Raw genomic sequence first — 27,990 nt, 5'->3', positions numbered from 1 at the left:
GGAGCGGGCCGGCTCAGAGCGGCCCATCAGCGCACCTGCCCCGCTCGCCGCATGGACGCGGCCGCTGCTCGCTGCCCGGGGCTGCCCGGCTGCTGCTGCCGCCGCCGCCGCCGCCGCCGCTGCTGCTGCTGCACTTCCTCCTGCTGCTGAGCGCCCGCTGGTCGTCGTCGGAGCCATGAAGGCGGCGCGGCTCCTGCTCCTGCTGAGCGGCTGCGCTCTGCTCTTGCTAGCGCCGCCGGTGCGCGGCTGCGGGCCGGGCCGAGTGGTAGGCAGCCGCCGCCGCCCGCCCAGGAAGCTCATCCCGCTCGCCTACAAGCAGTTCAGCCCCAATGTGCCCGAGAAGACGCTGGGCGCCAGCGGCAGGTACGAAGGCAAGATCGCCCGCAACTCCGAGCGCTTCAAGGAGCTCACGCCCAACTACAACCCGGACATCATTTTCAAGGACGAGGAGAACACGGGCGCCGATCGCCTCATGACCCAGGTAGGCACCAACCCCAGCCCCTGCTCCAGCCGCCTCTCTCGCCTTCGCTCGCTTTCGCTGCCTTGCCTTCTCCATTCGAGTCTACCTGAGCGGCCCGCTAGAACCCGAACCCACGTGCCCTCTGCCTGGCTAAGCTAAACACGGCGCCGCGCTCCGCGCTCCGCTGAGCTGCTCTGTGCCAAGTGGCCGGCGAGCCCTTCGGAAAAAGGGAAGGAATCCTTCGCGACTCCTCTTCCCTTCTCCAGGGCACCTGCTCACTCCGTGTGGCCTCTGGCCACCTGTTTGCTGCCACCTCCATATCCAGTCCTGTGGGTTTCGCCGGCTTTCGAGGAAAGGAAAGCGTAGCTACGGGCACCATGACCGTGGAAGCATGGAGAGATTAGCGGGACCTTTGGAATGACTTTTTGGAAGTCAGCTCCGGGTTCGGATCACTTTCCTGCTCCCCAATCCAGACCTGGAAAGTTATTAGACTCTCATTGCCGGTGGAAACCCTGATGAAAGTTTAGGGGCGATGATGCATAATCAATGCCAGATCCTTTTATCCGCTTGGCATCGGTAGCAGTAGCACGGGAAAAATCACCCTTCTTTAGGTGTTGTGAGGGCGGATGCCTTCCGCGACAACTTCTTGTTATTATTGATTATATATATTGGTTGCGTTTTTCGGGGGGGAAATGAACTCAAAGCAACTTTAAAAAACAAAATAAATATAAAACAAGAATAAAAACATAAAATAACATGCATAGATGAGCAAATCCAACTCCATCCCACCCCACTTAAAAACATGTTCAGGAAATTAAACTCCCATGGCCTGGGTGAATAAACATGATTTTTACCTGGTGCCCAAAACAGCTAGTGAAGATGTCAGGTTTGCCTCCCTCAGGCTCCCTGGGAAAAACATTCCACAATCAAGGAGCCACCACTGTGAAGGCCAGTTCTTGTGTCATTACCCTTTGCATTTCCCTTGGAGAGGATACACAAAGGATTGCCACAAATGAAGTTCTATGTGTGCATGGTCCCAATTCGGCAGAGGCACCCAGGACTTTGAAGGGTTGGTAGGAAGGTGATGGGGAGAAATTGAGGTGTTTGGGGATTGATTGATTGATTGATTGATTGATTGATTGATTGATTGCCTGCCTGCTTAGTTTCACAGACAGCATTAAATCCTTTCATTTCTCTCCCTCCCTCTCTCATCCCTGCTCTCAATTTCTTTCAAGAAATGAGATGTCTCATCAGGCACCAGCATAAATTGAAATATGGAAACACATATTGTAATGTGGAGGAAAATGATAGTTGAAGTGCATTAAGAATCATTATTATTATGAACTTTATTCTTCCCCACACCCTTTTCCATAGAGGTGATCACCACAGCACAGATTTGCAATATATTTCTTATTATAGACTGAGCAATTCTGTGAGATAGTCTAGGCTGAAAAATACAGTGCAAGCAAGGTTACCCAGTGGAGCTTTGTGGCTCAGAGGATTTCATACAGGGATCTGTTCATGTATGGTTGGGGGACCATAATTCCCAATATCCCTAGGCATTGGTCATGCAGACTGGGACTGCTGTATGTAGGAGTCCAACAACATCTGGAGAGCCACTGGATCCCGATTTCTGATATAGGTCCAGCTCTATAGCCACTGTCTAATTATAGCTTGTTTGCATAGAGAGTAGGCTGTGATAGCAAGGCACCTGCCTGTTAGCAAAAACAACCTGTGGGGGGGGGCAATACTTTGATACCTACCTCCAGTGGTTGCACATATTTGACCTTACAAGGCAGCAAGGGTGGGCATATGTGCCCCCTGACCTGCTGTTTGTCCTCCCCATCACTGCAGAAAGCATTTCCCTAGCATCTCATTCAAGCAGCACATTCCCTATTGGAAACTACTGTATTTTGGCTTCTCTCCAATGCCCCTTTACTATGGTTTCTCCCCTAAGACTGGGTTTACCAAGAGATCTGTTTTGGCTCATTCTCCACAAAGGGGACCTGGCAGCTATTCAAGTAGACTGATGATTGTAGCCCCACAGTTCCATTCTATGTTGCTTTGCCCAAAAGTAAATTCCACTGTGTTCAATGGGATTTACATCCTAGAAAGTGTGTTAAGGGCTGCAGCTTTAGTGTGGAAAGGTAAAGGTAAAGGGATCCCTGTCCATTAGGTCCAGTTGCAGACAACTCTAGGGTTGCAGCGCTCATCTTGCCATAACTACATCCCACTAAGTTCAGTACAGCTTGCTCCCATGTAAGTATGCATAGGATTACACCCAAAGTGTGATAGGTAGGGAAGCAGTACCCAATATTGGCACTTGGGCAAGTGGTTAGGCATGGGTAAGTGCTTTGTGGGTACAATCGACCCCAGAAACTGGATTTTAGGATAGGGAGGCTATATTCTGGATGTCTCAACTGACAGGAATGCCATATATAGAAGATGACCTTTGCCACTTGGTTTTAATAGCATTATTTAAATAAATAAAAAGAACAATCAATGTATCTTTAATTGTGATCTAATTCGATCTACTCTGCAGCAGGCAGACGCCACCATGTCCCAAACTTTTAAAAAAATAGATCAGTCTTGAGTGGTCTACTTAAAAAAGAAAGAACATAATTCTTGTATTCTACAAATGTGATCTAAGTTGCATACTGTACTCAGGCTCCCTTCACATAACTTGTGGTGTGATGGGCAGGATATAAATATTTAAATATGTAAACAAACAAACAAACAAACATAAAAAATGCCTTGCTGGCTTTGACCAAAGTCCATCTTGTCCAACATCCTTTGTAAGAATCCTTGCAGCCAGCATGTACTGGGTGGATCACCAGAAACTGGTGCAGCTCTGTTAACAGGGGCAGGACTTGGGGGCAGAAGTCTGGGGCCCCACTTGGGAGAATAAGCAGGATGGCTCCAAATATGTTGGGGTTGATTTATCACATTCTGAAGCAAGTGAAACAATGCACATTACCATCTAATGAGTGGATGGGCTGTTAGGCTGTTAAGTCCAATTACCTGTGCCATTGCACTGGTTAATCATGATCAGCCTTCTGTCCACTCCTGGCTTAGATGAAAACATCAAAGGTGGTGGTTGACAGCTGTTAGCTCCAACAGTCAAAAGTTTAAACATTCATTTTCAGAGGCTGCTGCCCACTTTGCATATCAAATGATAGAGATTAACAAGGGATAGTGAAAGCTCTGAGGACATGCTCTGCTTGTGAACCACCTAGGAATATTGTGCTGGTTTCGTCATGTCAGAAAACAGAATGCCAGGCTAGAGGGTAGTGGGTTATTTATTATGCTCTTCAGATGCTATTGACACTCAGTTAAACCCAACAATATAAGAAAAATGCAGTTCAATATCAGATGACATGGCAGAGCAGTCTTCGTCAGCCTGTTACCCTCCAGATATTTTGGACTGCAACTCTCCTCAAACCCAGCCAGCATAACATGATGGGAGTCGTAGTCTGAAAAATCTGCAGGGCACCACATTGGCAATTACTGTGATACAGCGGTGCCAACTTGAATAAAATATAGTGGGGCCCAGGTAAGCCCGCCCCACATAATCAGTCACATGACACACTGCACACACACCATTTGAATGGGAATGCTTATAAACTTTGTGGGGCCCCAACCCCCACAAATATTTTATTGTGAAAGCTGAAGCCCCTACATCCCCTAGGAGTTGGCTCCTATGCTGTTATAGCCATAGAGCAGGAGGGATTCAAGTATGCCATGCCAGAAAAGCCTATGGGACATAGGAAGCTGCCTTACATCAAATCAGACCATTGGTGCATCTAGCTCAGTATTGTTCACACCAGCTGGCAGTGGCTCTCCAGATTTTCAAATGGGAGAGGCTCACTCCTACTTGGAGATGCTGGGGATTTAATCTGGGACCTTCTGAATGCAAAGCAGATACTCCACCACTGAGCTAGAGCCCTGTAAAACATGCCTAGCAGGCTCAGCATGTCACATGCAGCTACAGCAAAAGCTGAAACCGGACTCTTTTAGTCCCCAGCCAGTCTCTGACTATGGGAAGGGAAAATCCCTTTCCAAGCTAAATATGGGGATCCATTACTGACATGGGGACAAATAGAAGAAGATGCATGGAATAGAAGAGTATGGTTCCCCTTTACCACATACATAGTCGAACAAGACAACAACAAGAATCCACTGACAGCATACAAATCAAGATGGCTAACCTGACCCAAAAATCCACCCCCTCACACACACAAACAAATTTCACTACAGCCAACCAAAGACAACTAACCACACCCTAGGCTACCCCCAACCTCTCTCACTACCAAAGAAATATTACAAGTGAATAGAAAGAGAACCCACACAAGTGATGCTGACACAAAATCCCACACATACACTACATGGAAGAATAGAAGCATCCCCACCCCACCCCATGCACCATGCCCACCCTTCCCCTCTTTCCACCTCTTTTCTTCCCAACCTAATACTGCATGCAACACTAATGTCTCGCAGCAAATTAAACTGATTTGTAGAAAACACAATTTGAAAAAAGACACAATGCACGTATTTTTGAAAACTAAGAATTTATTAATTAAAATTATTTAAAAATAAAAAATATGGAGATCCATTTTAGTCTTTGGAGTCCAATTTGAAATGTATTTACTTGGAAATAAGTTTCAGTAACTTCAGTGGGATTTCCTTCCTTGAAAGTGCCAGTAGAATTAATACGCAAGTGATACCTGTTCAGAAACATCACACCCTTCCCTTCCCAAGAGCCTCCGCTTCACATGTGAAGGGGAAGGAGGTTTTGCAGGGGAGAATTAGTAGGCAGGAGGGAGGTGTTTAGCTTTACCTCATTGCCTACCCACTGCTTTACCTCTGGCTAACGTCTGCGGGGAATTGACCTGCGGGAAGTAGTTGTGGGGGAAATTGGTAGGCTGATCCTTATGTCTGGGACATTTTGAAAAGGATGCCCTAGCTTTCCAGTTAACATAACTGGGATAGAATCTGTCTTGGGGGGTTGTTATAGCAAAGTGATCCTGCTTATTAAGTTGGAAGCAAAGAATCTGACTGTCTATAGGCAGCCTAGAGTTCACTAGGCCACCTTCTAAGCATACTGTAACATCAAAGCTAATTCTTAAAAAGCAAACTATTGAGAGTCTAATCTTTGTTTTAAAAACCATCCGGATTCTCTATTTAGCCTGTTTTGAGGAGATGGTGGCCCCAAATAGGGTTATATACTAAATCTAGAATAGGAAGGACTGGGGAAAACAATCTGCCTTCTGTCCCCAGGTCTGGGAGCGTTTTCATATTGGACCCTTAAAAAAAGCCCTGTAGTGTTTGTTTGTTTGTTTGTTTGTTTGTTTGTTTGTTTGTGTGCATGTATGGATGTCCATTTTAGCCAAGTGGAAGTTTTACATTACAGATGTGGTAAATGAAAAACAAACAAACTCCTAACGTTTAAAGCAGGGATGGGGAACCTATGCCCCCTGCAGATGTTGTTGTAGACCAGCAACATTTGGAGGGCCACAGGTTCCTCAACCCTTGATTAAAGCCTCAGTTTTGACAATAGTCTGAGATAACCAATGCATAGTGGGAAGAAAGGCTGGGAGGGAGGCCTGTGAGGTGAATTGCTAGGGTCCAGCTACTTTTGGCCAGCTATTCTTTTTTGTGGTGGGGTAGGGGAAGAAGTACAATAGACTGGTTGTAGTAGATTAGACCTCTGGAGTGACAGGGGATGTCAGAAAGATCTAGGCCCACTGAATGTTTTAGAACTGCCTCTTGGAGTATAGACTCAATGAGATGTGGCTACTGCTCTGTACAGAGCCCTGTGTTCTGAAAGACAGGGGAAACAGGGAGGGGGTGCTCCTAACACCTCCCTAAATGACATAGTTGCAAGAACCTGCAGGTTTCGGTTCTGACACCAAGATGCTGAATGGGGCTTATTTTCCCCCTCCCCCATGCCTCAGTTTCCCCTGCTGGCCAGGGTTGCTGGAAGGATATTTGAGCAAGGTGAGTGCTGAGCATTGTGAAGATGTTGACACAAGCATGACTGAGATGCTTACACAGGGGACTATTCCCTCTTGTAAATTCCACAAGTCTTGCCCGTTGGAGCTGGAACCTGGGATGGTGATAGTTGGGGGATGGGTACTGTGGAGCCGGAAGTTATGTAGGACTCTTTCGGTATCACCGGAGAAATGCCTGTGGGCTCCAGGAATGCAGATAAAGAGCTATTTTCCCCTCCTGGTCTGCCACCCTGCCTGCCACAAGTCAGGGTTATGGTGCAGGTGAGTCTCCTAAAGCCTCTGGGATGCAGCTGGAGGTCTGCTGGGTCAGTGCACTCACCCACCCTAGGGGCATGGGGGTGGGGTCTGTCACTGGTTAAAATACAGAGAGTGTGACAGAGTAGGCAAAACCGAAGAGGTTCACTGGTGTTGCACATGGCAGCTTGACTAGGCATAGGGATGGATTATCTGGCTGAACAATCATAACATAAAATCATGCATTGCCTCTATTAACAGGGCTTGGGATCTATGTGGCTTTCAACAAGGGCTCCCCATTCAAGAGACTCTGCTAGAAGTATCACTTAGCATGTTATAGTTCAGGGAAGAACCACCTTTGGCCCGTCAGAAGATGGATTCCATCTCCCATCTGTCCCAGGCAGCATGATCAGTGGTTAGGGATGAGGGAACCTGAAACCGAATGATGTTTGTGTATGTTTACAGCAACAAGCTAACCTGATAATACTTGGACTTTTGTCAGCATCCCCACCTTCTCTCCAGAGCAGGCAGGCATGCTGAAGGCATAGCTTCTGAGGCATGATGCGAGGTTCTAAATGTATCACCTGAGCATGAGGGGTGCTCTTGTTCAGCCCCTCCTTACCTCTCCACCCCCACCCCCATTGCTGGTTTCTTATTGCTCTTGACTTGAGTTTCATCAAGTCCAAGGGTCTGCATATCCCTGGGCAACAGGATCCCGCCCACATGTCCTTATCACTCCATCTTTCTCAAGAATGTCAGTCTCTGTTTGCTTCTGGTGCCTGAGCTCAGAGGTGGAGATAAGGCCCAGGAATAGTTGCCTCACCTCTTCTCCACCCATCACCGCCCCCCAGCCCCAGCTTCCTTCTCCTTGCTCTCTGAACCAAAGCTCCCTCTCCATGATCTGCAGGGAGCTTAAGTTAGGCCAGGCCAACATCCTCTGGGCTCCTCCAGATTGGAGCGTGCATGCATGTATGCATGGGTGGAGGTAGGGAGGTTTGTGGGTGTATTCTGCAACATGTGATTGATGCAATAATATTGCATTAGTGGTGGATTTATATTGAACTGTTCACACATCATTCTGCTTTATTAGATGTTCTGTGATGCTCCCTCAACATGATTGCATTATTGCCATCTGGGCAGGGTACTGTTGCACAGTAGCACAAGAAAAGCAGGCAGAAAAAGAAGAAGAAGCCACCAAACCCAGAACACCAATGGTATAGAAAGTTATAGAATTCCATCAAAAGGTTACAGGATATAGATTGGCTGGAAACAAAGTAGTACGTCCACCCCAAAACCTTTGCAAGTGCATACATTATTGAAAGTGGGACAACAGCCCCAATACCATCATTAGCACAAAGCATCATGAATGCTTATGAACAGGCTGCTGGTATTCGTTTGTGAGCTGCTGCTGGTCTTTCCCCCTCTCAAACTGATAGGGGAAAGAGTACTAGTTCTAGGGTCTAGGGCTCAGCTCCAGCCATCGTCCTCTGACTCTACCAAGACAATTCATCTTCCAAGCACCTCAAGCAACTGTCCCTCCTGGAGGTGGCTTTCATGGTCCCCATGATGTCTATTCACTGCTCAGTGCTCCTGCAGGAATAAGTGCCATTCTTTGCTTTCCAGACCAAAAGTTGCCAGCAACTTAGGGGAGCTGGTATCAATTTGTACAACAGTGGATACTTTTCTGAGCAGCACAGAAATATGCAGGCTGGGTAAATTCCCCCTGTCTATCCAAGGCCTGTTAGCAGAGCCCTGGTCCTCTCCAAGAAGTTGAGCTGCAGAAACTTCCAGCTCTGCCTACTTAATACTGTGGGTTGTATTTAACCTTTATTTAGCACAAGCAATGTGTACAGTGCTGTATAAAACAGAAACAATGTAGTTCCTGCCCTTGCTTGCCACTTGCCATTTCTTTACCTTGCCATTAAGGCTTATTTGCTAATTTTTAAAACCCAACTCTTCCTCCAAGGATCTCAAAGTGGTATATGTAGTTCTCTCCCTCATCCCTGTTATCCTCACAATAACCCTGAGAAGTAGGTTAGACTGAGAGATAATGACTAGTCATCCAGTGAGTTTCATTACTGAATGGGAATTTGAACCCCAGGTATTCCTTGTTTTCTAGGCTCTATACCACACTAACACTTACCAGCCCTTCTCTAAAGTGTACTGTAGATCTGTCCACTATAATATAAATCAGAGAAGGCTAACCTGCAGCAGCTGGACTGTGAACCCCATTACCCCTGACCATTGGGATTGTTGGCTGGGGCTAATAGATGTTAGAATCCAACAATGTTTGCAAGGCCTCAGGTTAGCCACTCCTGTAGGTTACATTTTCTGGACAAGGAGCAAATGGACAGTGCTGGTATTGCCAAATGATTAGTAAATATAGTTCCTATCCCCACCTTTCACCATGGACAACTTCTTCATAGCATCACTGACTGCATGCGCTGGAATGTGGCTTCCATTCTAAGGGTGTGGAGAGGGAACCCTGGAGAATATTTGTGGCTGAATATATGTGGGTATAGTGCTGGAAGCAGGGCTTGCTGAATTTTGTCCTTTTACTGATGAATTGGACTCAATAACTGAGGCAAGAAATGAGGAGAACCTTATCCCTTTCATATGTGAGCATGTACCGCTCCATGTGCTGTTTTCTGAGCATTCAGCCTGATTTGTTTGCAGAGAAATTAGACAACATTAATGAGGCTGAATGATGTTGCATCAAAGCAAGTGTTATCTCACACCCTCCAGTGTAACTTCCCTTATTGCAAAAAGTGCAGTCTTTGGAGAAAATGGGCTTGTTACACAAGAGCTGCCAATCAGGTATAATTGTGCTGCCTGAATTTGTCAATATGTGGTTGAATTCCACCAGAAAATAGCAGCAGTCTGAAAATGTGCCCTGTATTTATATTTACAATTTATGATTATCCCCTTGGATGGTGGGAAGGGCAGACGTGTTATGTGCTTCACCAAATATCTAGCACCTTGTTAACAAAATCCCACTTTTTTACTGCTCAACATGTAGCCCCTATGCTGTTAGCCTTGGGAGAATTGATTGGGCACTGAGGCTTACATAGCTACTGTACTATAGTTTGACCCTTTCCTCTTCTGCTGCTTTCTCCAAACCCTTCATTGCAGCTCATATTGCACCATGGTACAGCAGCCTCAGCACCAAATGTTGGGGATTCTTTCTGAGAGTATCTGTTCCTATATCTGGGCATCAGAGGTGTTTCTTTAGAACTTGCCTTGTGGTCAATGAATTAAAGCACGTGCCTTGTGCCAATCGGCTTTCCTGTTGCAGCTCTACGCTGACACCTTCTGGCTACAGCTGGAATTAGCATATATGTGAATCAGTTCTGAATTTATTCCCAATGCAGAAGAATATGTACCCTGTGATTCCCTATGTAATTCTCCCATGAGCTCTCCCATTGCTCTGGGTAAATGATATAGCCTGGAAGAGTATGAATGTGAGGTGAAGGTGATGGGTACAATGGCTATGCCCTGTGCAGCTGACTGTGAGGAATAACAAACAAAGTCTTGTCTGAAGGCTGTATTAAGAGGAGTTATTTTGATGAGAGGAACAGCCCATGTATTTGGATTCACTAACTCAGGAGTTAGCATTTTAACATGGTGTTCTGTCTAGAGCTAGTCCTTATTCTTGGTCTGCAGTTTAACATTTGTTTTAAACTGGTTTTAATATTGTACTTTATTTTTTTAAAAAAGCATTGCTGTACTCCACCCAGGAACCATATGGTGAAGGGTGGGTAAGAAATTGAATAAAATAAAATAAATAATAATAATCCCACAAAACCTGATGCAGCCAGATTTACCCAAGGGACTCATCAGCTTGTTTGTTTCTACAGTATGCAAAGTTAAGATGATTTGGAGTGGTTTGTTAACTGTTGTTACAAGGAAAAGTGAGCCAGAGATGGGGATGGGAACCCAACTATGTAACCCCAAACTATGTAACCCTCACCTTTCCTATGGTATTTTAAGGAAATAAATAAATCTCTCTCATATATAAAACACTGCTTGTTGCCTCCTGTAGCACCTTATCTCTTGAGGTCCAGAACAAACAGTGGTGTGTGTGGTTGTAGAAACTGGGATAGCCCTTTGTGCCTGCCCTGTTTTACTAGGGACAAAGGCCAGCCCTGGCCATATATGACCTTTCCTCTGAATGCAGGGGCGGGTTTTTTGCCTCACCCTTGTGCTGCTGCTGCATTGCTCTTTGCCCTCTTCTCAAGGCTGAGTGAAACGTGACCTAAGGAGTGGGAGGGTCAGGCCTTTCATCCTTGCAGATTGTTGGCCACATTCCAAGGTCACACATGGAAGGGCTTTGCTGTCTTTTTGCAGTTTGGGATGATTCTCCCCTCTTTTTCCACACACAAAACCACACATTCCAATGTGGGGCTGCTTCTCTGTTGTGATGTCCCAGGATTTCATGAAATACAGTGGTACCCCAGGTTAAGAACTTACCGTATTTTTTGCTCTATAAGACTCACTTTTTCCCTCCTAAAAAGTAAGGGGAAATGTGTGTGTGTCTTGTGGAGTGAATGCAGGCTGCGCAGCTATCCCAGAAGCCAGAACAGCAAGAGGGATTGCTGCTTTCACTGTGCAGCGATCCCTCTTGCTGTTCTGGCTTCTGAGATTCAGAATATTTCTTTTCTTGTTTTCCTCCTCCAAAAATTAGGTGCGTCTTCTGGTCTGGTGCGTCTTATAGAGCGAAAAATAATACGGTAATTCGTTCTGGAAGTCTGTTCTTAACCTGAAACTGTTCTTAAGCTGAAGCACCACTTTAGCTAATGGGGCCTCCTCCTGCTGCTGCTGCACTGCTGCTGCATGATTTCTGTTCTCATCCTGAAGCAAAGTTCTTAACCCAAGGTAATATTTCTGGGTTAGTGGAGTCTGTAACCTGAAGCGTATGTAATTCGAGGTACCACTGTATGTGTGAATATTGCAGCATGAGTGAAGTGGTGTTTTAGGACATTTCTGACTCTGAACTTAGCACACGCACACACCCTCATTAGATAGAAATGTGTCATATTTCATTTTATTTCAGTTGTGGGAAACCAGCACTGCTGTATTCAGGATGGGGGGACTTCCGCTTGTTCTGATGAAAGGGGCACTGGACCTCTGCCTCAAAGTCCCGCCCTGACAGCAACAATGTACATGTGATCACCTGGGTCATTACCAATCAATCAGCATCCTGCAAGAAACTCAGTTTGGCTGCTCTCAGAATGGCCTGTGCAGGTATCCCAGGGTTAATGTAAGCTTTTAGGTCTGTGCAGGACTTTAGTCACAAGTGACATATTTCGTGACTCATTTACTTGTAAGCCAAATCAGTGAGGTTCAGGAATAGGGCATGGAGGGAAAATAGGACAGTAAAGCAATGAATTTAATATTGTTCAGTATGGACAGAAGCAATAGAGCATGACATGCCCATATGGTGTGTATATCTATATATTAATAATGAGTTCCTGATACCTAGAAAAAACTTAATGGCGTGGGGATGCTACAAAAATAATTGAGGTCTATCTACAAATCCTGCAACTCTGTGCACACGCATACAACATCTCTCTAACTTTGCCAAAAGTTCTCTTATGCATTTTAAAAAGTGGTGTGGGTGAACCCATGTTACTTGTGCAGGAACAAGAGCTGATCTGAGAAACTGGGCCCCTCCAGATTACCTGTTTCTTGAACTTTCACCCTGACTTGCTTTACACAGAGATTAGACTACAGTATGACTAGTCTTTAATGAGCTTTCATTCTGATTTGTTTACAGGGCAGTTATATGGTAATCATCTCCCATCTTGTACCCATCCTGATCTACTTTGGAGTGTTTACACATCTTGTTAGTCATTAGTTTATCCCACACTTTTCAATGCATTCTCCAATCATTTTCCAAATTGCAGAAAGTCTTTTTTTAAGGAGGATTTTGTCAGTGTTTGTAAAAAGCAAAAAAAAAAAAAAAAAAAAAAGGAAAGGGTTCTGACCTCCCTTTGTCTCTTCAGCCTGGTCCTCGGACCCTTGTCTGCATAAAAGAGTCCACGAGAATATCCTTGCAGAGTTTTATTCTTAAAAGTCTTTGTGCAAAACATGACTGAACAACTATACACACCAGCACCAACCAACCAACCAACCCAAACACCAGCCTCAGCACCAAACTAACATTTCTCACTATATATACAGTGGTGCCTTGCAAGACGAAATTAATCCGTTCCGTGAGGCTCTTCGTATAGCGGTTTTTTCGTCTTGCGAAGCAAGCCCATTGACAGCTTAGCGGATTAGCGCTATTAGCGGTTTAGCGGCTTTTAGCGATCAGCTGTTAAGCGGCTTATCAGCGGATCAGCTGATAAGTGGCTTAACGGCTTAGGAAAAGGGGGGGGAAGGGGGGGAAAACCCGCAGGAACTTGCAAGACATTTTCGTCTTGCGAAGCAAGCCCATAGGGAAATTCGTTTTGCGAAGCGCCTCCAAAACGGAAAACCCTTTCGTCTAGCGGGTTTTCCGTCTTGCGAGGCGTTCGTCTTGCGGGGCACCACTGTATACACAACCTGCTGCAAGCTGCTGAGTCATGCTGACCCAGCTTTATTCGCATTAAAGAAACAGCGGCCATTTTAGCCGTGACAGATTTGTTGTGCACTGGAGACTTTTAATCCACCTTAACTGCACACACCTAAAGTCCCAGTATGTGCTTGAATCCCTCCTGCAAAATCCTGACAATCTAGAGGGACCATTGTGTCTCTATGTAAGGGAGAGGTACCACCTTCTCTGGAGGACTGAAGGGACCCAACACAACGTCTTTATGTCACATCTTTATGACATGATGTCTTTATGTCCTGATGACACACACACACACAATCCCATGCTATGTCAGGACATCACACGTGGGGCCCTCTGAACATTGAAGGGGTCTGGACCCCTAAGAAAGAGATTGTGGGGCCCACAGTGCCTTGGCCCCCAGGAGCCAGTGCCCTTGATGTAAGGTGGTTTTTATTATTATCCCCAATTAGCTTCTGAACCCAATCAAAGTGCTGGTTTTGATCTATAAAGCCTTACACAGCTCAAGACCTCAATACCTAAGGACAGCCTCTCCCCATACAAACCAACCTGGACCCTGCACTTGTCATCCAAGGCTCTATGTCCTCACTCCCTGAGAGGTTCAGAGGGTGGCAACACAAGAATGAGTCTTTTTTCTGTGGTGGCCCCCAATCTGTGGAATGCTCTCCCCAGAGAGGCTTGCCTGGCATCATCATTATATGGCCTTTGTCCATTAAATAATCTGTGGTCTGTTAAAGCTGGGGGAGTGGCTGTTATTATGATTATTTTATTATTATGCTGTCTATTATTGTGCTTTTTATTAGGTTTTTATTGTTATGCTCTATAAAATGTGTTCTTAATGTTGTACACCACCCTAGGATCTTTTGATAAAGGGTTGTATATAAAATTATTATTATTATTATTATTATTATTATTATTATTATTATTATTATTAAAATTAGAGAGGGGTTTAACAAGAATGTAGAATACATTTTGAAAAGCAAAGTGACTTTAACATCTAGTAGTGGACTGAATTGCTACCATGTCAGGATGTTATCACATCATTTGGCTGCATGTGTGTTGACCCAGGTGTGGCTCTTTGTTGCCCAGGTGGTAAATGTTCTGGACTGTGGCTAAGCAATGCTTGATATGGTGGGGAATTTAATCTAGGCTACCCATTTACACATTGCAAAACAAAACAAAAACAGATTTTCAGTATACCTGAAGGAGCGTCTCCACCCCCATCATCCAGCCCGGACACTAAGGTCCTCCTCCAAGGGTCTTCTGGTGGTTCCCTCACTGTGGTGCCCTCCCTGTGGAATGCCCTTTCTTCAGATGTTCAGGAGATTAAGAACTACATAACTTTTAGAAGACATCTGAAGGCAGCCCTGTATTGGGAAGTTTTTAATGTTTGATGTTTTATATATTCTGTAAGCCACCCAGAGTGGCTGGGGAAACCCAGCCAGATGGGCGGCGTATAATAATAAAAGTATTATTATTTATTATTATTATTTACTACTAGTACTGCTATTACTATTATTACAGTATTACTATTACTATTCTCTGCCACCCTTTCAAGGAAAGGATTGTCCTTTGTCAAGAACGACACATGGCCACCCCAATCTAATCCAAGTTTTGTACTTCCAGGTAATGCTCTCCTCTATGTGTAGGTGCATGATGCTAATCTATTTCTATTCTGTCACTTTTCACCCACTTCCCATAGCGCTGCAAGGATCGCCTAAACTCTCTGGCCATCTCGGTAATGAACCAGTGGCCAGGGGTAAAGCTGCGTGTGACAGAGGGCTGGGATGAAGATGGGCACCACTCAGAGGAATCGCTGCACTATGAAGGCCGTGCTGTTGACATCACCACCTCTGACCGTGACCGCAACAAGTATGGGATGCTGGCACGTTTAGCTGTTGAGGCTGGCTTCGACTGGGTCTACTATGAATCTAAGGCTCACATTCACTGCTCTGTCAAATCTGGTAAGCACCAGTTTTGAGATGGGATTGAGGGAGATTGGCAGGAATGGGGGAGGTAGTGGGAGAGTATCTGTGAATCATGAATAAGGGAGATAGGCACAATTGAAGAAAGGTTTGGGGTAATGGAAGGTGGAGTGGGTAAGTTATAAGGTTGAAGAGCACATTTTTGCTTGTGTGGGTCACCGTGGGATAACAGTAGCAATGCTGTACTCCATTCTTACTGTTCATCAGAACTGGGGAACCTGTGGACCTACCAGTATTGTTGAACTCAAACTCCCTCCAGCCACAACCAGCATGGCCAATGATCAGGGATAATGGGAGTTGTAGTCCAGCAATAGCTGGTGAACCACAGATATTCTTCCATCCCTGCATGCAGTTAAATACCTTATGTTAGTGTTAGCTAATCTTGGTTTGGCTTAGTTCCCCCTAGTGTCTCCCTCACTGGGCTAGGACCAAGCACACCTGTTCTAAGATCTGGTTGTTAAAGCCATAGGAAATATTTCCCTGCAAATACTCTCCCAGTTGAACACCTGGCTAATATTTTTCATCTGAGCTGCACATCCTCTCATCCAGAAAAAAAAATGTAGATTTCTGCAAGCAGCGGGCAGCAAAAGGTTTGGTCCAGCCCTAGGTATATTAAGGACAGTAGGGGCCTGAGTTGTTTGTTGGGATTAGGTGCTGAGGTTCTCCCCCTGTTGGCCAGAGTACCACACTTTGACTGTGGCATCTTGTTCCTATCCTTTGACCATTAGCATGAGCTGCTGGTGTTCCGGCCCTTTCCAGACCCACAGGGTCTCTGGTTGATGGGAAGGAAGTGCCTTTGCCCTGCCTTGAGCTTATACTGCCAGACCCAACAGCCGAGTCTCCACCTACCTGACTGCAGCACACCAGGAGAGATCAGCGCTGGAGAAAGAGACTGGCTCAGCCAGAGTGGAGCACAACCTTCTCCCCTCTGGCACCAATATGGACTGTGCCACTTTATACTCTCCAGGAAGTAGCTGTGCCAGCCAAGTGGCTAAGAAACAAGCACTTTTTGTCCCTTTGGACTTTGGGTCCCCAAAGCCTTGATATCTACAAAGCTGCAAGTTAGGTCTAAGTGCGGTGGATATAAAAAATTATGCATAAATCTTCAAATGGTTGCACTGGGTACTGTGGCCTGCCACCTCCAAGCTGGGTACCTTGACTGTGGAGCTCTACAGACTGTCCATTTCCTCTGAGCTCCACTAGCAGGAGTAGGAAAACACTTTTCATTTGTCTCTTTGATGCTGCCACATTCCTGGGATGCTGTGTCTGCTTCTAGGTGCCCATGCTTCCAAAAGGATGTTGCAACCGTACAAAGTGCCAAAGACTGGGAAACTCTCTTGGTAGTAAATGACTAGAGGAGCAGCTCAATCTTGCAGGGAAAGCACTGGATGCTGGAGGGTTGGCAACAGCTTTGATGGAGACTGGGTGGGGCAAAAAGGATGAGTGTGAACCAACACTGAAGAGTTTATCCTGGGTGCAGGTTTTACTACAGGTGGAGACAAGCACTTGAGTACAGGCTATTCTGGAAGGGAGGCATTGCTTCAGTATTTCAGGCTGATGGATGGTGGGTAGGGCAAATATATAGTGCCAGGGTGGCTAACCTGTGGCCTGCCAGGTATTTGGACTCCAGCACTCATCAGCCCCAGCCAGCAAGATCAATAATGAACATTGATGGGAGTTGTAGTTCAGCTGCATCTGGAGGGCTTTGGGTTTGTTACTCCTGATGCAGTGGAACATACTCGGTACAGAAGGAATGTCCTGGCCTGTGTAAGATGAAGTGTGAACACTGAGAGAAGCAAACACTGGTTTAATGGAGGACTTTTAAGTGTCTGGAAATGGTGTGTATTCAGGGCAGCTGGCCTGCCATAAGTACCTTAATAAATGGCCTTTATTTTTGTACCATTTGTGTGGCCTGGTCTGTCTGTCCTCTGCCCTCCCCCAATCTCTTCATCCACTTGGCTTCTGTAAGTCTTATCTCCTTTTTAAAAAATGAGCTATACTAACTTTTTATATTTGAACTTGCCCTTTTCCTGGAGAAGCTGGGCTGAAACCAAACTAACAATAACTACCACTACAATCCCTCCAGGTTGCACACTAGCTTGGCCATAGCCACTGAACCTGATCCCATAGCAAAAAAACCACAAAACCCTCTTTTAGAACAGGCTCGGTGTATTTTTACCTAGAAGGCTTAAAATGATATTTTTTTTAATGAACATACGTCCTACACAGGCTCAAATGTTCGTTTTATTTCTGTTCCATGGATGAATGTCAATTAACTGAACATTCACAAAAAATGTCTCCTGTAAAGCACTTATCAGACTCTGGAAGCGGATTCTTTCATTGCACCTCTATGTATCTTCATTGTTTGACTTGGCACAGAGATGGCACAGTCTTGCTCATGGTACCAGGAGCACCTTCTTGACTGTATCATCCATGTAGCAAGCAGGTCATAATAACAGAGGAAGCTGCCTTTTTCAATGTCAGACCACTCAGTATTATCTAAACTAACTGGCAGCAGCTCTTCAGGGTTTCAGACAGGAGTATTTTCCAGTTCTACCTGGAAATGCTGGAGATTGAACCTGGGACCTAAGCATGTGCTCTTTCACTGCGCTGTGACCCTTCCCAAACGATGAAGATACACTGCGTATTGATTTTTACCGTTTCAATTGACATATGGTATGCTCAAAAGGGCACCCTTGGTCACTTGGCCATGACTATATCATCTGTGAGGCAAGACTGAACAATGGAGATATGCAGATGCATGACTATGGCATGGCATCTGCTAAATTCTCCGTTTTTAAGTGTCTTCTTTCCACATGGTGACAATTTTTAGCATTTCATATAGACATTGCAATTGGTTTCAAATGAATTATATGAGTACGGCAGACCGTTTTTATTATTTACTTATTGCACACATGGGACTAAGAGAGAGAAAGAACGAAAGGAAGAACGTGCCTATAGCAGCTTACTCTCTGAGTTGCTCTGCTGTACCAGCTCCATTGTTCTCTACATGCCAACATCTGTTTGCATGTGGCTAAATCTGACCAACAGTAGTAGCAGATGTTGCACAAGACTGAGGTTATCTCACAAATCAGTTGCATGCCAGATCCAAAGGTGAGCTTGGGGCTGTGTTGGCTGCTCCCTGTAGACAGGGAGCCCCATTCTTGCAAATGGTGAAGTGAATAGGAGAAAGAAAGGCACTGCCCTCTTGGCCCTCTTCTGCAAGGCTGTGGATGGCTGTTTGTTCATTTTAGAATCAGTGCTTTTTTTAAGGGGAAAAAAGATGCCAGTGCTCACCCTGAAGTTGTTACAGTAAGCGCTATACTTTTAACAGGGGTGGATGGGGGCTACTGATACTGCTTACCCTTGAGTGCTCCCTGAAAAAAGAACTGTTTAGAATCATTACTGAAAAACAACCAACTGAGAATTGGAGGAAAAGAGTACTGTTTTTGTTAAGTGCAAGGAAGTTGGACATGAAAAGTGCCTAGAGAGAGTGGGACATATTCTCTGCTACCTTGGGGAGCCTCTCCTTTTATCTTAGGGATCTGAAGAACTATCTAGAGGGAAGTCAATGCTGCATAAATCACACATGATACAATATGCTTTATATTGCCATCATCGCACTGTTGTATGGAGGTCCTGCTAGCAGGTAATAATAATAATAATAATAATAATAATAATAATAATAATAATATACCCTGCCCATCTGGCTGAGTTTCCCCAGCCACTCTGGGCAGCTTCCAATCGAGTGTTAAAAACAATACAGCATTAAATATTAAAAACTTCCCTAAATAGGGCTGCCTTCAGATGTCTTTTAAAGATAAGATAGCGGCTTATTTCCTTCACATCTGAAGGGAGGGTGTTCCACAGGGCAGACGCCACTACCGAGAAGGCCCTCTGTCTGGTTCCCTGTAACCTCACTTCTCGCAATGAGGGAACCGCCAGAAGGCCCTCAGCGCTGGATCTCAGTGTCCAGACTGAACTATGAGGGTGGAGACGCTCCTTCAGGTATACAGGACCGAGGCTGTATTATTTATTATTATTATTATTATTTGTTTTCCATGGGATACTGTGAGAGCAGGATACTGAATTAGATGGGCCCTTGGCCTCATCCAGCAGGGCTTCTGTTAAGTTTTAAAGAAATTTAAATCAGTACTATTTAGAAACTATGTGTGCTTTACCAGCTTTCTGATTGTTTGCTGGGTTATGTAAGCTTCAGAAGCCATAGCTGCCTTCTTGAAAAGTAAGTATTTCTTCTTATTGTGGTCCTTGTTTCTTAGGCTACTTGCTGAGCAGATCTATTCTGATGCTCTTAATTGGCTGTTGAGCCCACCCATTTTTAGAGGGTGGCTTTTCCTTCCCTTTCACTGAAGGCTGATGGCTAAAGAATGGATTATTGCTTTACATGTCATTAATTTCCCACCTTTTCTACTTCCAAGCAGAAGCCAAATAGTAAATACAGATCTTAACCAAAGAAGCACTACAAGTAGACTGAGGCAGATTTACTGAAGGGCAGTAAAACTGTATTTGCCAAACCTATAAAGCAGAATCATAGAATCACAGAATCTTAGAGCTGGAGGGGACCCCAAGGGTCATCAAGTCCAAACCCCTGCAATGCAGCAGCTAAAGCATCCATGGCAGATGGCCATCCAACCTCTGTTTAAAAACCTCCATGGAAGGAGAGTCCCACCACCTCTTTTGGGAGTCTGTTCCACTGCTGAACAGCTCTTACTGTCGGAAAGTTTTTCCGAATGTTTAGTCAGAATCGCCTTTCTTGCAACTTGAAGCTATTGGTTTGAGTCCTACCCTCCAGAGCAGGAGAAACAAGCACTCTCTCTTTTCCATGTGACAGCCCTTAAGATATTTGAAGATGGCTATCATATCTCCTTTCAGTCTCCTCTTTTCTTTTCTTTTCTTTTTTAAAAAAATATTTATTACTTTTAAACCTTACAAAAGAAAGAAGAAAAAGAAAAGAAAAAAAGAAAAAGCAAAAGAAAGAAAAAACAATACATTACAATATACATAACACAACATTAACACATTAAACTAAACAAAACAGAACAAAAACAGTTTAAAAACATACATCATACCATTTCAATGTCTTATCCTTCATTCCCTTGTTTCCTCGACCTCCTCTCACCTCCCTTTTTGTATTCCAATTCTATTAATTGTTTCAGCAATTCCTTTCCATCTTTCTCTATTTTCTGTCTTATAATTATCTTGACTTATTTTAACCTTATTTTCCATTAATACTATAATACTTATTTATGCTTAACTCCTTATGACATTTCTACTAAAGCCATATAATTTCATTCCAACATTTTTCTAACACTCATTAATTTTACAATATTTCTATAAATAAACTTTAAACTTTTTCCAATCTTCTTCCACCGTCTCTTCTCCTTGGTCTCGGATTCTGCCAGTCATTTCCGTCAATTCCATATAGTCCATCAACCTGGTGATCTTCTGTCCGAGGCTCTTAACTCTTTTCCAAGTCCCTTCTGCATGTCTTCTTCATATTTATACATGCACTTTACTTTGTCTTCTGCTGATCTTGTTCTTCATTTCCCAGTCTCCTCTTTTCCAGGCTAAACATACCCAACTCCTTCAAGCGCTCCTCATAAGGCTTAGTTTCCAGACCCTTGATCATCTTGGTTGCCCTCCTCTGCACATGTTCCAGCTTGTCAACATCCTTCTTAAATTGTGGTGCCCAGAATTGGACACAGTTTCCAAGTGTGTGCACTTGGAATTACAGTCAGTGCAAGCCAGTTTTGAGTGTCTGCATTTGCAAGTGGAGAGCAAATTATTGCTTCAGACACAGTGAGCAGGGATGTAAGGCAGAATAGAGTGGTACTATTACTTCCCTTGATCTGGACACTATACTTCTGTTGATACAGCCTAGAATAGTATTAGCTTTTTTGCTGATGCATCATACTGTTGACTCATGTTAAGCTTGTGGTCCACCAAGACCCATAGATGCTTTTCACATGTACTGCTAGTAAGCCAGATGACCCCCATCCTATATTTGTGCATCTGGTTCTTCCTGCCTAAGTGCAGAACCATACATTTGTCCCATTGAAATTCATTTTGTTAGCTTGCGCCCAGTTCTCCAATCTGTTATGGTCATTTTTAATTCTGATTCTGTCTTCTGCGCCATTAGCTACCCCTCTCAGTTTGGTGTCATATGCAAATTTGATGAGCATCCCCTCAATTCATTCAATCAAGTAATTTATAAAGATGTTGAACAACAATGGGCCCGGGACAGAACCCTGCGGCACCCCACTTGTCACATTTTTCCAGGATGACAAGGAACTATTAATGAGTACTCTTTGAGTTTGGTCATCAACCAGCTACAAATCCATCTAAGAGTTACCTCTTTCAACCCACATTTTACCAGTTTCCTCACAAGAATATCTTGGGGGACATTGTCAAAAGCCTTACTGAAATCAAAATACACTATGTCCATAGCATTTCCCTGATCCACCACAGCATCCTTTTCTAAATGCTCTCAGATCAACTGTTGAATTATCTGTTCTAGGACCTTTCCTGGTATCGATGTCAAGCTTACTGGTCGGTAGTTGCCTGGCTATTCCTTTCCCCACTTTTTGAAGATGGGGATAATATTTGCCGACCTCTAGTCTGTAGGGACCTCACCTGTTCTCCAAGAAATCTCAAAGATAATAGACAAAGGCTCTGAAATTACATCCACAAGCTCCTTTAGTACCCTTGGTTGCAGTTCATCAGGCCCTGGAAATTTTAATTCATTTAAAGTAGCTAGGTGTTCCCTTACTACCTCTTTTCATATCTTGGACTGCAGCTCCCTCCTTACATCATTTATTCTGTTATCACCAGGTTGGGCATCACTTTCCTTTTGAGTAAAGACAGAGGCAAAGTAGGTGTTGAGTAGTTCCACCTTTTCTCTGTCACCCAATAGCATTTCTCTGTGTTTCCCATGCAGAGGACCCAACACTTGCTTGTTATTCCTCTTACTTTGGACATAGCCGAATAAACCTTTTAGTATTTTTAACCTTGGGACGCAGGTGGCGCTGTGGGTTAAAGCCTCAGCGCCTAGGACTTGCCGATCGAAAGGTCGGCGGTTCGAATCCCTGCGGCGGGGTGCGCTCCCGCTGCTCGGTCCCAGCGCCTGCCAACCTAGCAGTTCGAAAGCACCTCCGGGTGCAAGTAGATAAATAGGGACCGCTTACCAGCGGGAAGGTAAACGGCGTTTCCGTGTGCGGCTCTGGCTCGCCAGAGCAGCGATGTCACGCTGGCCACGTGACCCGGAAGTGTCTCTGGACAGCGCTGGCCCCTGGCTTCTTAAGTGAGATGGGCGCACAACCCCAGAGTCTGTCAAGACTGGCCCATACGGGCAGGGGTACCTTTACCTTTACCTTATTTTTAACCTCTCTTGCAAGCCTAAGCTCATTCTGAGCTTTAGCCAGCCTGACTTTCCATCTGCAACTGTTGGCGACTCATGTATACTCCTCCTTTGTGATTTCCCCTTTCTTCCATTTCCTATACATGCCCTTCTTAACTCTCAGTTCATCTGTAAGCTCCTTATGCAGCCACACCGGTTTCCTTAGATGCCTCCCACTTTTCATTCTTGTTGGTATTGTCTGCATTTGGGCTTTCTAAAAGGAGAAACTCCCATCCTTATTGGACTCCCTTCTCATTGAGTATTTCTGACCATGGAATCACACCCAGTAGCTCCTTCAGCTTTTCAAAATTGGCCTTCTTAAAGTCCAGAGTGTGTGTCTGACTAAACTCAGTTTTCCCTTGCCTCTGTATCCTGAAACCCAGGAGAGCATGATCACTTCCTCCCAAGTATAACAAAGATAGTCTTTGCTATCTTTGTTATACTGTGTAAAAGATCAGTGGTAGAATATTTGTTGTTGATGTTTGAGAGTGTGCATTATTTATTTATTCATTCAAACTATAATTGGAAGGAGAAAACAGAAATAGGGGTTGCCTGCTAGCACCCTTACCACACAATTCCCAGCATATTTGAGGAAGACATGACCGTTAACCAATGTTTTTTATTTAGCTGGTGTAAATTAGTTGTGTGGATATACTCAATAAGACCATTGGATCCTAGGTGTTGGTTAATCAAGATCAGCCTTTCCCAACCTGTAGCTCTCCAGATGTTGATTGACTACAACTTCTATCATCCCTGACCATTGGCCATGCTGGCTGGTGCTGATGGGTGTTGCAGTCCAAAACCTCTGGAGGGCAATCAGATGGGAAAGGCTATTTCAGATGAATGATTAATGTGCTGTTGTGCATGTGACATCATATATCAGGCCCTCCATTCTCTCTATCTGGTACTAGAAACTCTCCTCAGCACACCCCTTTCTTAATCCTGCCCCTACTGCCCCTGCTTTGCACTCCTCCTTGAGTGTTCCTGAATGGCTGAAATGTGTCACTGAACTCCAATTAAACTTCTGCCCTGGATGGAGGGTGGGAAGGGGTATGTGTAGAAGCTAACCTGCTGTACAAAGGTGAAATTTACATTCATTGTCTTTGGCCCCACTCACCACTGGCATGTGGCCCCCCCAAAGGGTTTCTTAGAAAGGAATGTAGTCCTTGGACTGCAAAGTTTCCCAACTCCCCTGCTAGATGAATTAATCAGTAGTCTATATGAACTGTACTCTCCACCAACCTACAAAACAGAGGCCACTTGATTCCAGTTGAAAGGCTTCCATAACAAAACTTACCCTCATCACAACCACCCATAGCCCATCTAAATCTTACCAAATTTCATTTATGTTTACTTCTTTGCACCTTAATCGAATCTCCCTCCCTCTAGTAACTGGGCTGGTCTCTCTATTTGTTTCTCCCTCTCCCTCTCTTTGTCTAGAGCATTCAGCAGCGGCAAAGACAGGAGGCTGTTTCCCAGCCCAGGCACTGGCAACTCTAGAAAGCGGGACCAAGATTCCAGTGTGGGCACTGAGGCCTGGGCAGCGGGTCCAAGCCATGGATGAGCAAGGCCGTCCCATATACAGTGAATTCCTGGCATTTCTGGACAAGGCATCATCGGCACGGACTGCTTTCCACGTCATTGAGACGCGGGATCCACCCCGCCGCCTTGCCCTCACTGCAGCACACCTCCTTTTTGTGGGGGAGAATGCCACTGCACCCATGAAGGCTATTTTTGCCAGCCTGGTACACCCAGGCCAATATGTGCTGGTGACAGATGGGAGTGAGCTAAGACCAGCCAGGGTAGCAGCAGCCTCAGTGCAGATGGATATTGGGGCCTATGCCCCCCTCACTCGCCATGGGACGGTGGTGGTGGACGGAGTGGTAGCATCTTGTTTTGCTTTGGTGCAGGAGCAGCACCTGGCCCAGCTGGCCTTTTGGCCCCTTCGACTCTTTCGCAGCCTGGCAGGGGGTGAGCAGACTCAACCAGAAGGCGTTCATTGGTACCCTGCACTTCTCTATCGCCTAGGCCGAATGCTCCTGGCTTCGAACAGCTTCCACCCATTGGCCACAGCACAGTTTGAGAGATGAGACGACGTCATCAGGTGCCCCTTAAAGAGGGAGAAACCAGGTGTCACCTCCTGTGGTTATAGGGAGGGACTGCATGGTAGCCAGAATCCTGAATGTGGGGAAAAGGTGAGGCCACTGGCTCCCTATACCCTTTCCCAGGCATAAGGGCCAAAGAGAGGTTTTGACCTCTATCTCTGAGTTGCCCGCTTTTTGGCAGGTTGCAGAAGGGAATGCCCAATGACAGGGTTGTATGCTGCTATTTTGGTTCAGGAGCCTCTGATAGAGGGGGAGTTAACCAGGTGGATGCGGGTAGTGAGTGGAGGCCTGGAAGCCTGGGGTGAATGAATGAGGGGAAGGAAATCCTGCATCTCAATTTGCAGACTGGGGAAGTAGGAGGGGGTGGGCTGCTACAAGAAGGTATCTGGGAGGGCTGAGTATGGGGGGCCTGCAGGACACTTTCTCTTGGCAGACATCCATGTGGTGCTCCTCCTAGCACTGTGGCAGGCAAAGTAGCTGTAAGGAAGATGTATGGGACTCTTCCGTTGCTCTTTCCAGCTGCCAGTCAACTGGGCTTGTGAGCAGTGAGTGGGACAAGAGGTAGTGCACCAACCCTGAAGTGGAGAGGTGGGCACCAGTTATGATGAGGGAAGAGGCAGTAGAAAGTGAAGGTTGTTTATAAAATCACACCATCTTCTCTGGATCAGGTGAATTTAAGCCTGGAATACTTATAATGCCTCATTTCATTCTCAGATTCAGTAAAGAATCACTCCACCTATAATCAGTAGTGGACACTGGCAGCTTGCACCTGACCTCCAGTTGGTTGCATTGCGGCTACTTCCCAGGAGGCAGCTCAGGGGCAAGGCAGTGGTGAGGTTGAGCCAGACAAATTTGTGTTTCTCCCAGTGCATTTGCATCAGTGTTGTCACTTCACCCCTCTACCTCACAGTAACCAGTAGATCCGACTGACGGGAGGTCAGGTGAACACCGCCACCCCACCATGCCATCTGCTACTACCAATAACCATGCACTGAAAGAACAGGGGTTTGTATAGGGGAGAGAAATGTGCCTTATCAATGTGCTTTAAGTATGGAACGCTCATCAAACGGAGGCTAAAACAGTTTAACTAAGGATGTTAACCCATGTTAAGTAATCTTGAAAGGAAATCACCTAAAGGGTAGGATGGACATTTAGACAATCCCCCCACCCCCCAGGAAATGCAACATCAAAACCATTGATTTACATATACTAATTTATATGTAGTTGCAAATTTAGAAATAATGACTTGTTATTTAAATAGAAACACACATCTCTTCATAGCAGGGAAGACAGTGACCTAGTGAGTGTTGTGTGCTGTTTCCAGGTGATAACTGTAGATGGGCAACTTCAAGCCTCCCCACTCCCCTACTGCTCTCCTTTCTTAGGATTCTTTCTTTTTAATCCAGATTCCCAGTAGGCAGCTCTTGAAATAAAGAACTGTCCTTTGCCACCCCTCCAAACAGAAGGTTGTCCTCTGCAAAGTAGGACATATTGACTGTCCTGCGGGAGAGCAGGACTTGGAATACCTAGTTTCTGTTAGAGCAAACTGGGACATGGGGAGGAGAAATGGAGGTACAGGAGAGACGGATTCCTTTTGTAAAACTATCCCTTGCTCCCTGAAAGTACTGGAGAAGGATATATATTATTGGGTTGTAATTACTGAGTAGATAATCTTCCTCCATTATCACAGCACTCTAACAGTCCCCATTCTATTAACCCGGCAGAGGTTCTGATGCCTGTGCTTATGTGAGGGAAGGAATGCACTGTCTACTACATGCTCAATTTTAGCTGTTCTGTCCTGGATATTCTCAGAAATAACATGGTATCTCAGGATGGTGGAACTACTTGTTCCTATAAGACCACACTTATACAGCATCGTGGGGGTAACATTTGTGGGAGAGAATCAGTTTGATTGTTTGTTTTTTGGCGGGGCGTTATGTAACAATTTCCCAACCAACCAATTCTCTGATGCAATCCCTTCCCTGGCCTTTTTAAAAAAAGCTCAGCCACATTTCAAGAAAGGAAAGAAACCCATATTTTTTTTGGGGGGGGGAACGATGACGACAAAGATTATCTGGGAGAGCACTTGCCAAGGAGAAGCAGTAGGCAGGGGGAGTGTTAAACACTCCCATCTACTGATTCATCCTTGTACACATGCATGCACACAACAATCAGATTCCCTTGGTAAGCATGGGTTTGGGAAGATGCATTTGCCAAGGAGATGCACAGGTCCATTCTTGGAGCCTCTTCATGTGTCAGAAATTTTGTTCCAAGGAAATAAATTTTGTGTAGGAAAAATACATATCATGCACACAACAGTGTCTGATGAGCACTCACATTAGTTTTCCGCATGTGCACATGTGTGTTGGAAAATGTGGCTTTGTGCTGTGTGTACATGCAGAACAGTAGACCCTCATGCTCACCCCAGGTGGCAGTGTACACAAGACTTACAAATAGCTGCTTGTGCAATTGTGTGTAATAACAACTTTCAGGTGATTTGGCAGTTAAGTCTTCTAATGAAAAGAGTTCATTTATTCTCTCCCCCGCCCCCTTCTCCCTGGGACCATCCATGTGCCAAAGATGACTAATAGATTTTTTTGTGGGCAAATTGGTTATATTTTTCTCAGGCTATTAATCTTTGAAAATTTAGTTGTAAAGCTGTTGTATACAGTCTTTTCCTGCAAGCAAGTAATATCCATTCTGAAAATAGTCACATGTGAAGCAGCCCTTAGCTGGGTTCCAGATGCCCTAATTTCATCCATCTCCTTAAAGAAATCCCATAGCACTTTGTGCACTAGTCAGAACCAGAATCTGCCCCTTCCCCATGCTCTTACTTCTTCCTTGTCTGGTACCAGTTAAGTCATCAAGACAACAAGGAATAAGCATGTCCCTTGCTAGCAGCGTAGCTCAAAAGGCCCCCACAGTCCCAATATTGTGACTGGGGTGGTAGCATCTGGGAAGGCATCATCTCCTACCCCATGACTTTTATTTATTTGCTTGCATTTGCAGGGTGCTCAAAAGATTTCCCTGGTGAGGAAACCCTTTTGCTGAATGACACCAAATGGGGTGGGATGGGACATTTTTTTTCTAAGGATAAAAGTATTTAAGAATTATTTCAGAAGTGATACTTTAATGGGACCATTGGGAATTGCAAAGCTTTTTGTCTCTTCACTGGATGTAGATTTCCTAAACAGGCAAGAAGTCTAATAAATCTCTTGACCCACA

General features: G+C 45.0%; 1 protein-coding gene and 1 long non-coding RNA gene across 4 annotated transcripts in view; one reads left to right on the top strand and one right to left on the bottom strand.

Annotated features, from left to right (window-relative positions):
• Positions 1 to 27,990, bottom strand: part of LOC307212437 — a 115,992-nt gene that overhangs the window by 72,541 nt on the left and 15,461 nt on the right. The gene's annotated exons all lie outside the window — the stretch shown is intronic.
• IHH (Indian hedgehog signaling molecule) lies at positions 97 to 27,990 on the top strand. Of its 2 annotated transcripts, none has more exons than XM_079969130.1 (3): positions 97 to 481; positions 14,961 to 15,222; positions 24,101 to 27,990. In XM_079969130.1, exons 1-3 carry the CDS (start codon positions 176 to 178, stop codon positions 24,748 to 24,750), a joined length of 1,218 nt encoding a protein of 405 aa, XP_079825256.1. In that variant the 5' UTR covers positions 97 to 175; the 3' UTR covers positions 24,751 to 27,990. The 2 variants fall into 2 exon arrangements, with proteins under 2 accessions (XP_079825256.1, XP_079825257.1); XM_079969131.1 differs by lacking the exon at positions 97 to 481 and adding an exon at positions 13,333 to 13,678.

Source organism: Podarcis cretensis (genome assembly GCF_951804945.1).
Source record: "Podarcis cretensis genome assembly, chromosome: 1".
NCBI classification, from domain to species: Eukaryota; Metazoa; Chordata; class Lepidosauria; order Squamata; family Lacertidae; genus Podarcis; species Podarcis cretensis.
Note: the sequence above shows the minus strand (reverse complement) of the source record. Positions and strands in the feature narration are given on the sequence as shown.

What these genes read in the sequence shown, in the direction of transcription:
- IHH (XM_079969130.1), top strand. Translation starts at nt 176, where the DNA reads ATGAAGGCGGCGCGGCTCCTGCTCCTGCTGAGCGGCTGCGCTCTGCTC. An exon ending in CCGATCGCCTCATGACCCAG is followed by an intron (nt 482 to 14,960) that starts GTAGGCACCAAC and finishes CACTTCCCATAG; the next exon opens with CGCTGCAAGGATCGCCTAAA. An exon ending in TCACTGCTCTGTCAAATCTG is followed by an intron (nt 15,223 to 24,100) that starts GTAAGCACCAGT and finishes CTCTTTGTCTAG; the next exon opens with AGCATTCAGCAGCGGCAAAG.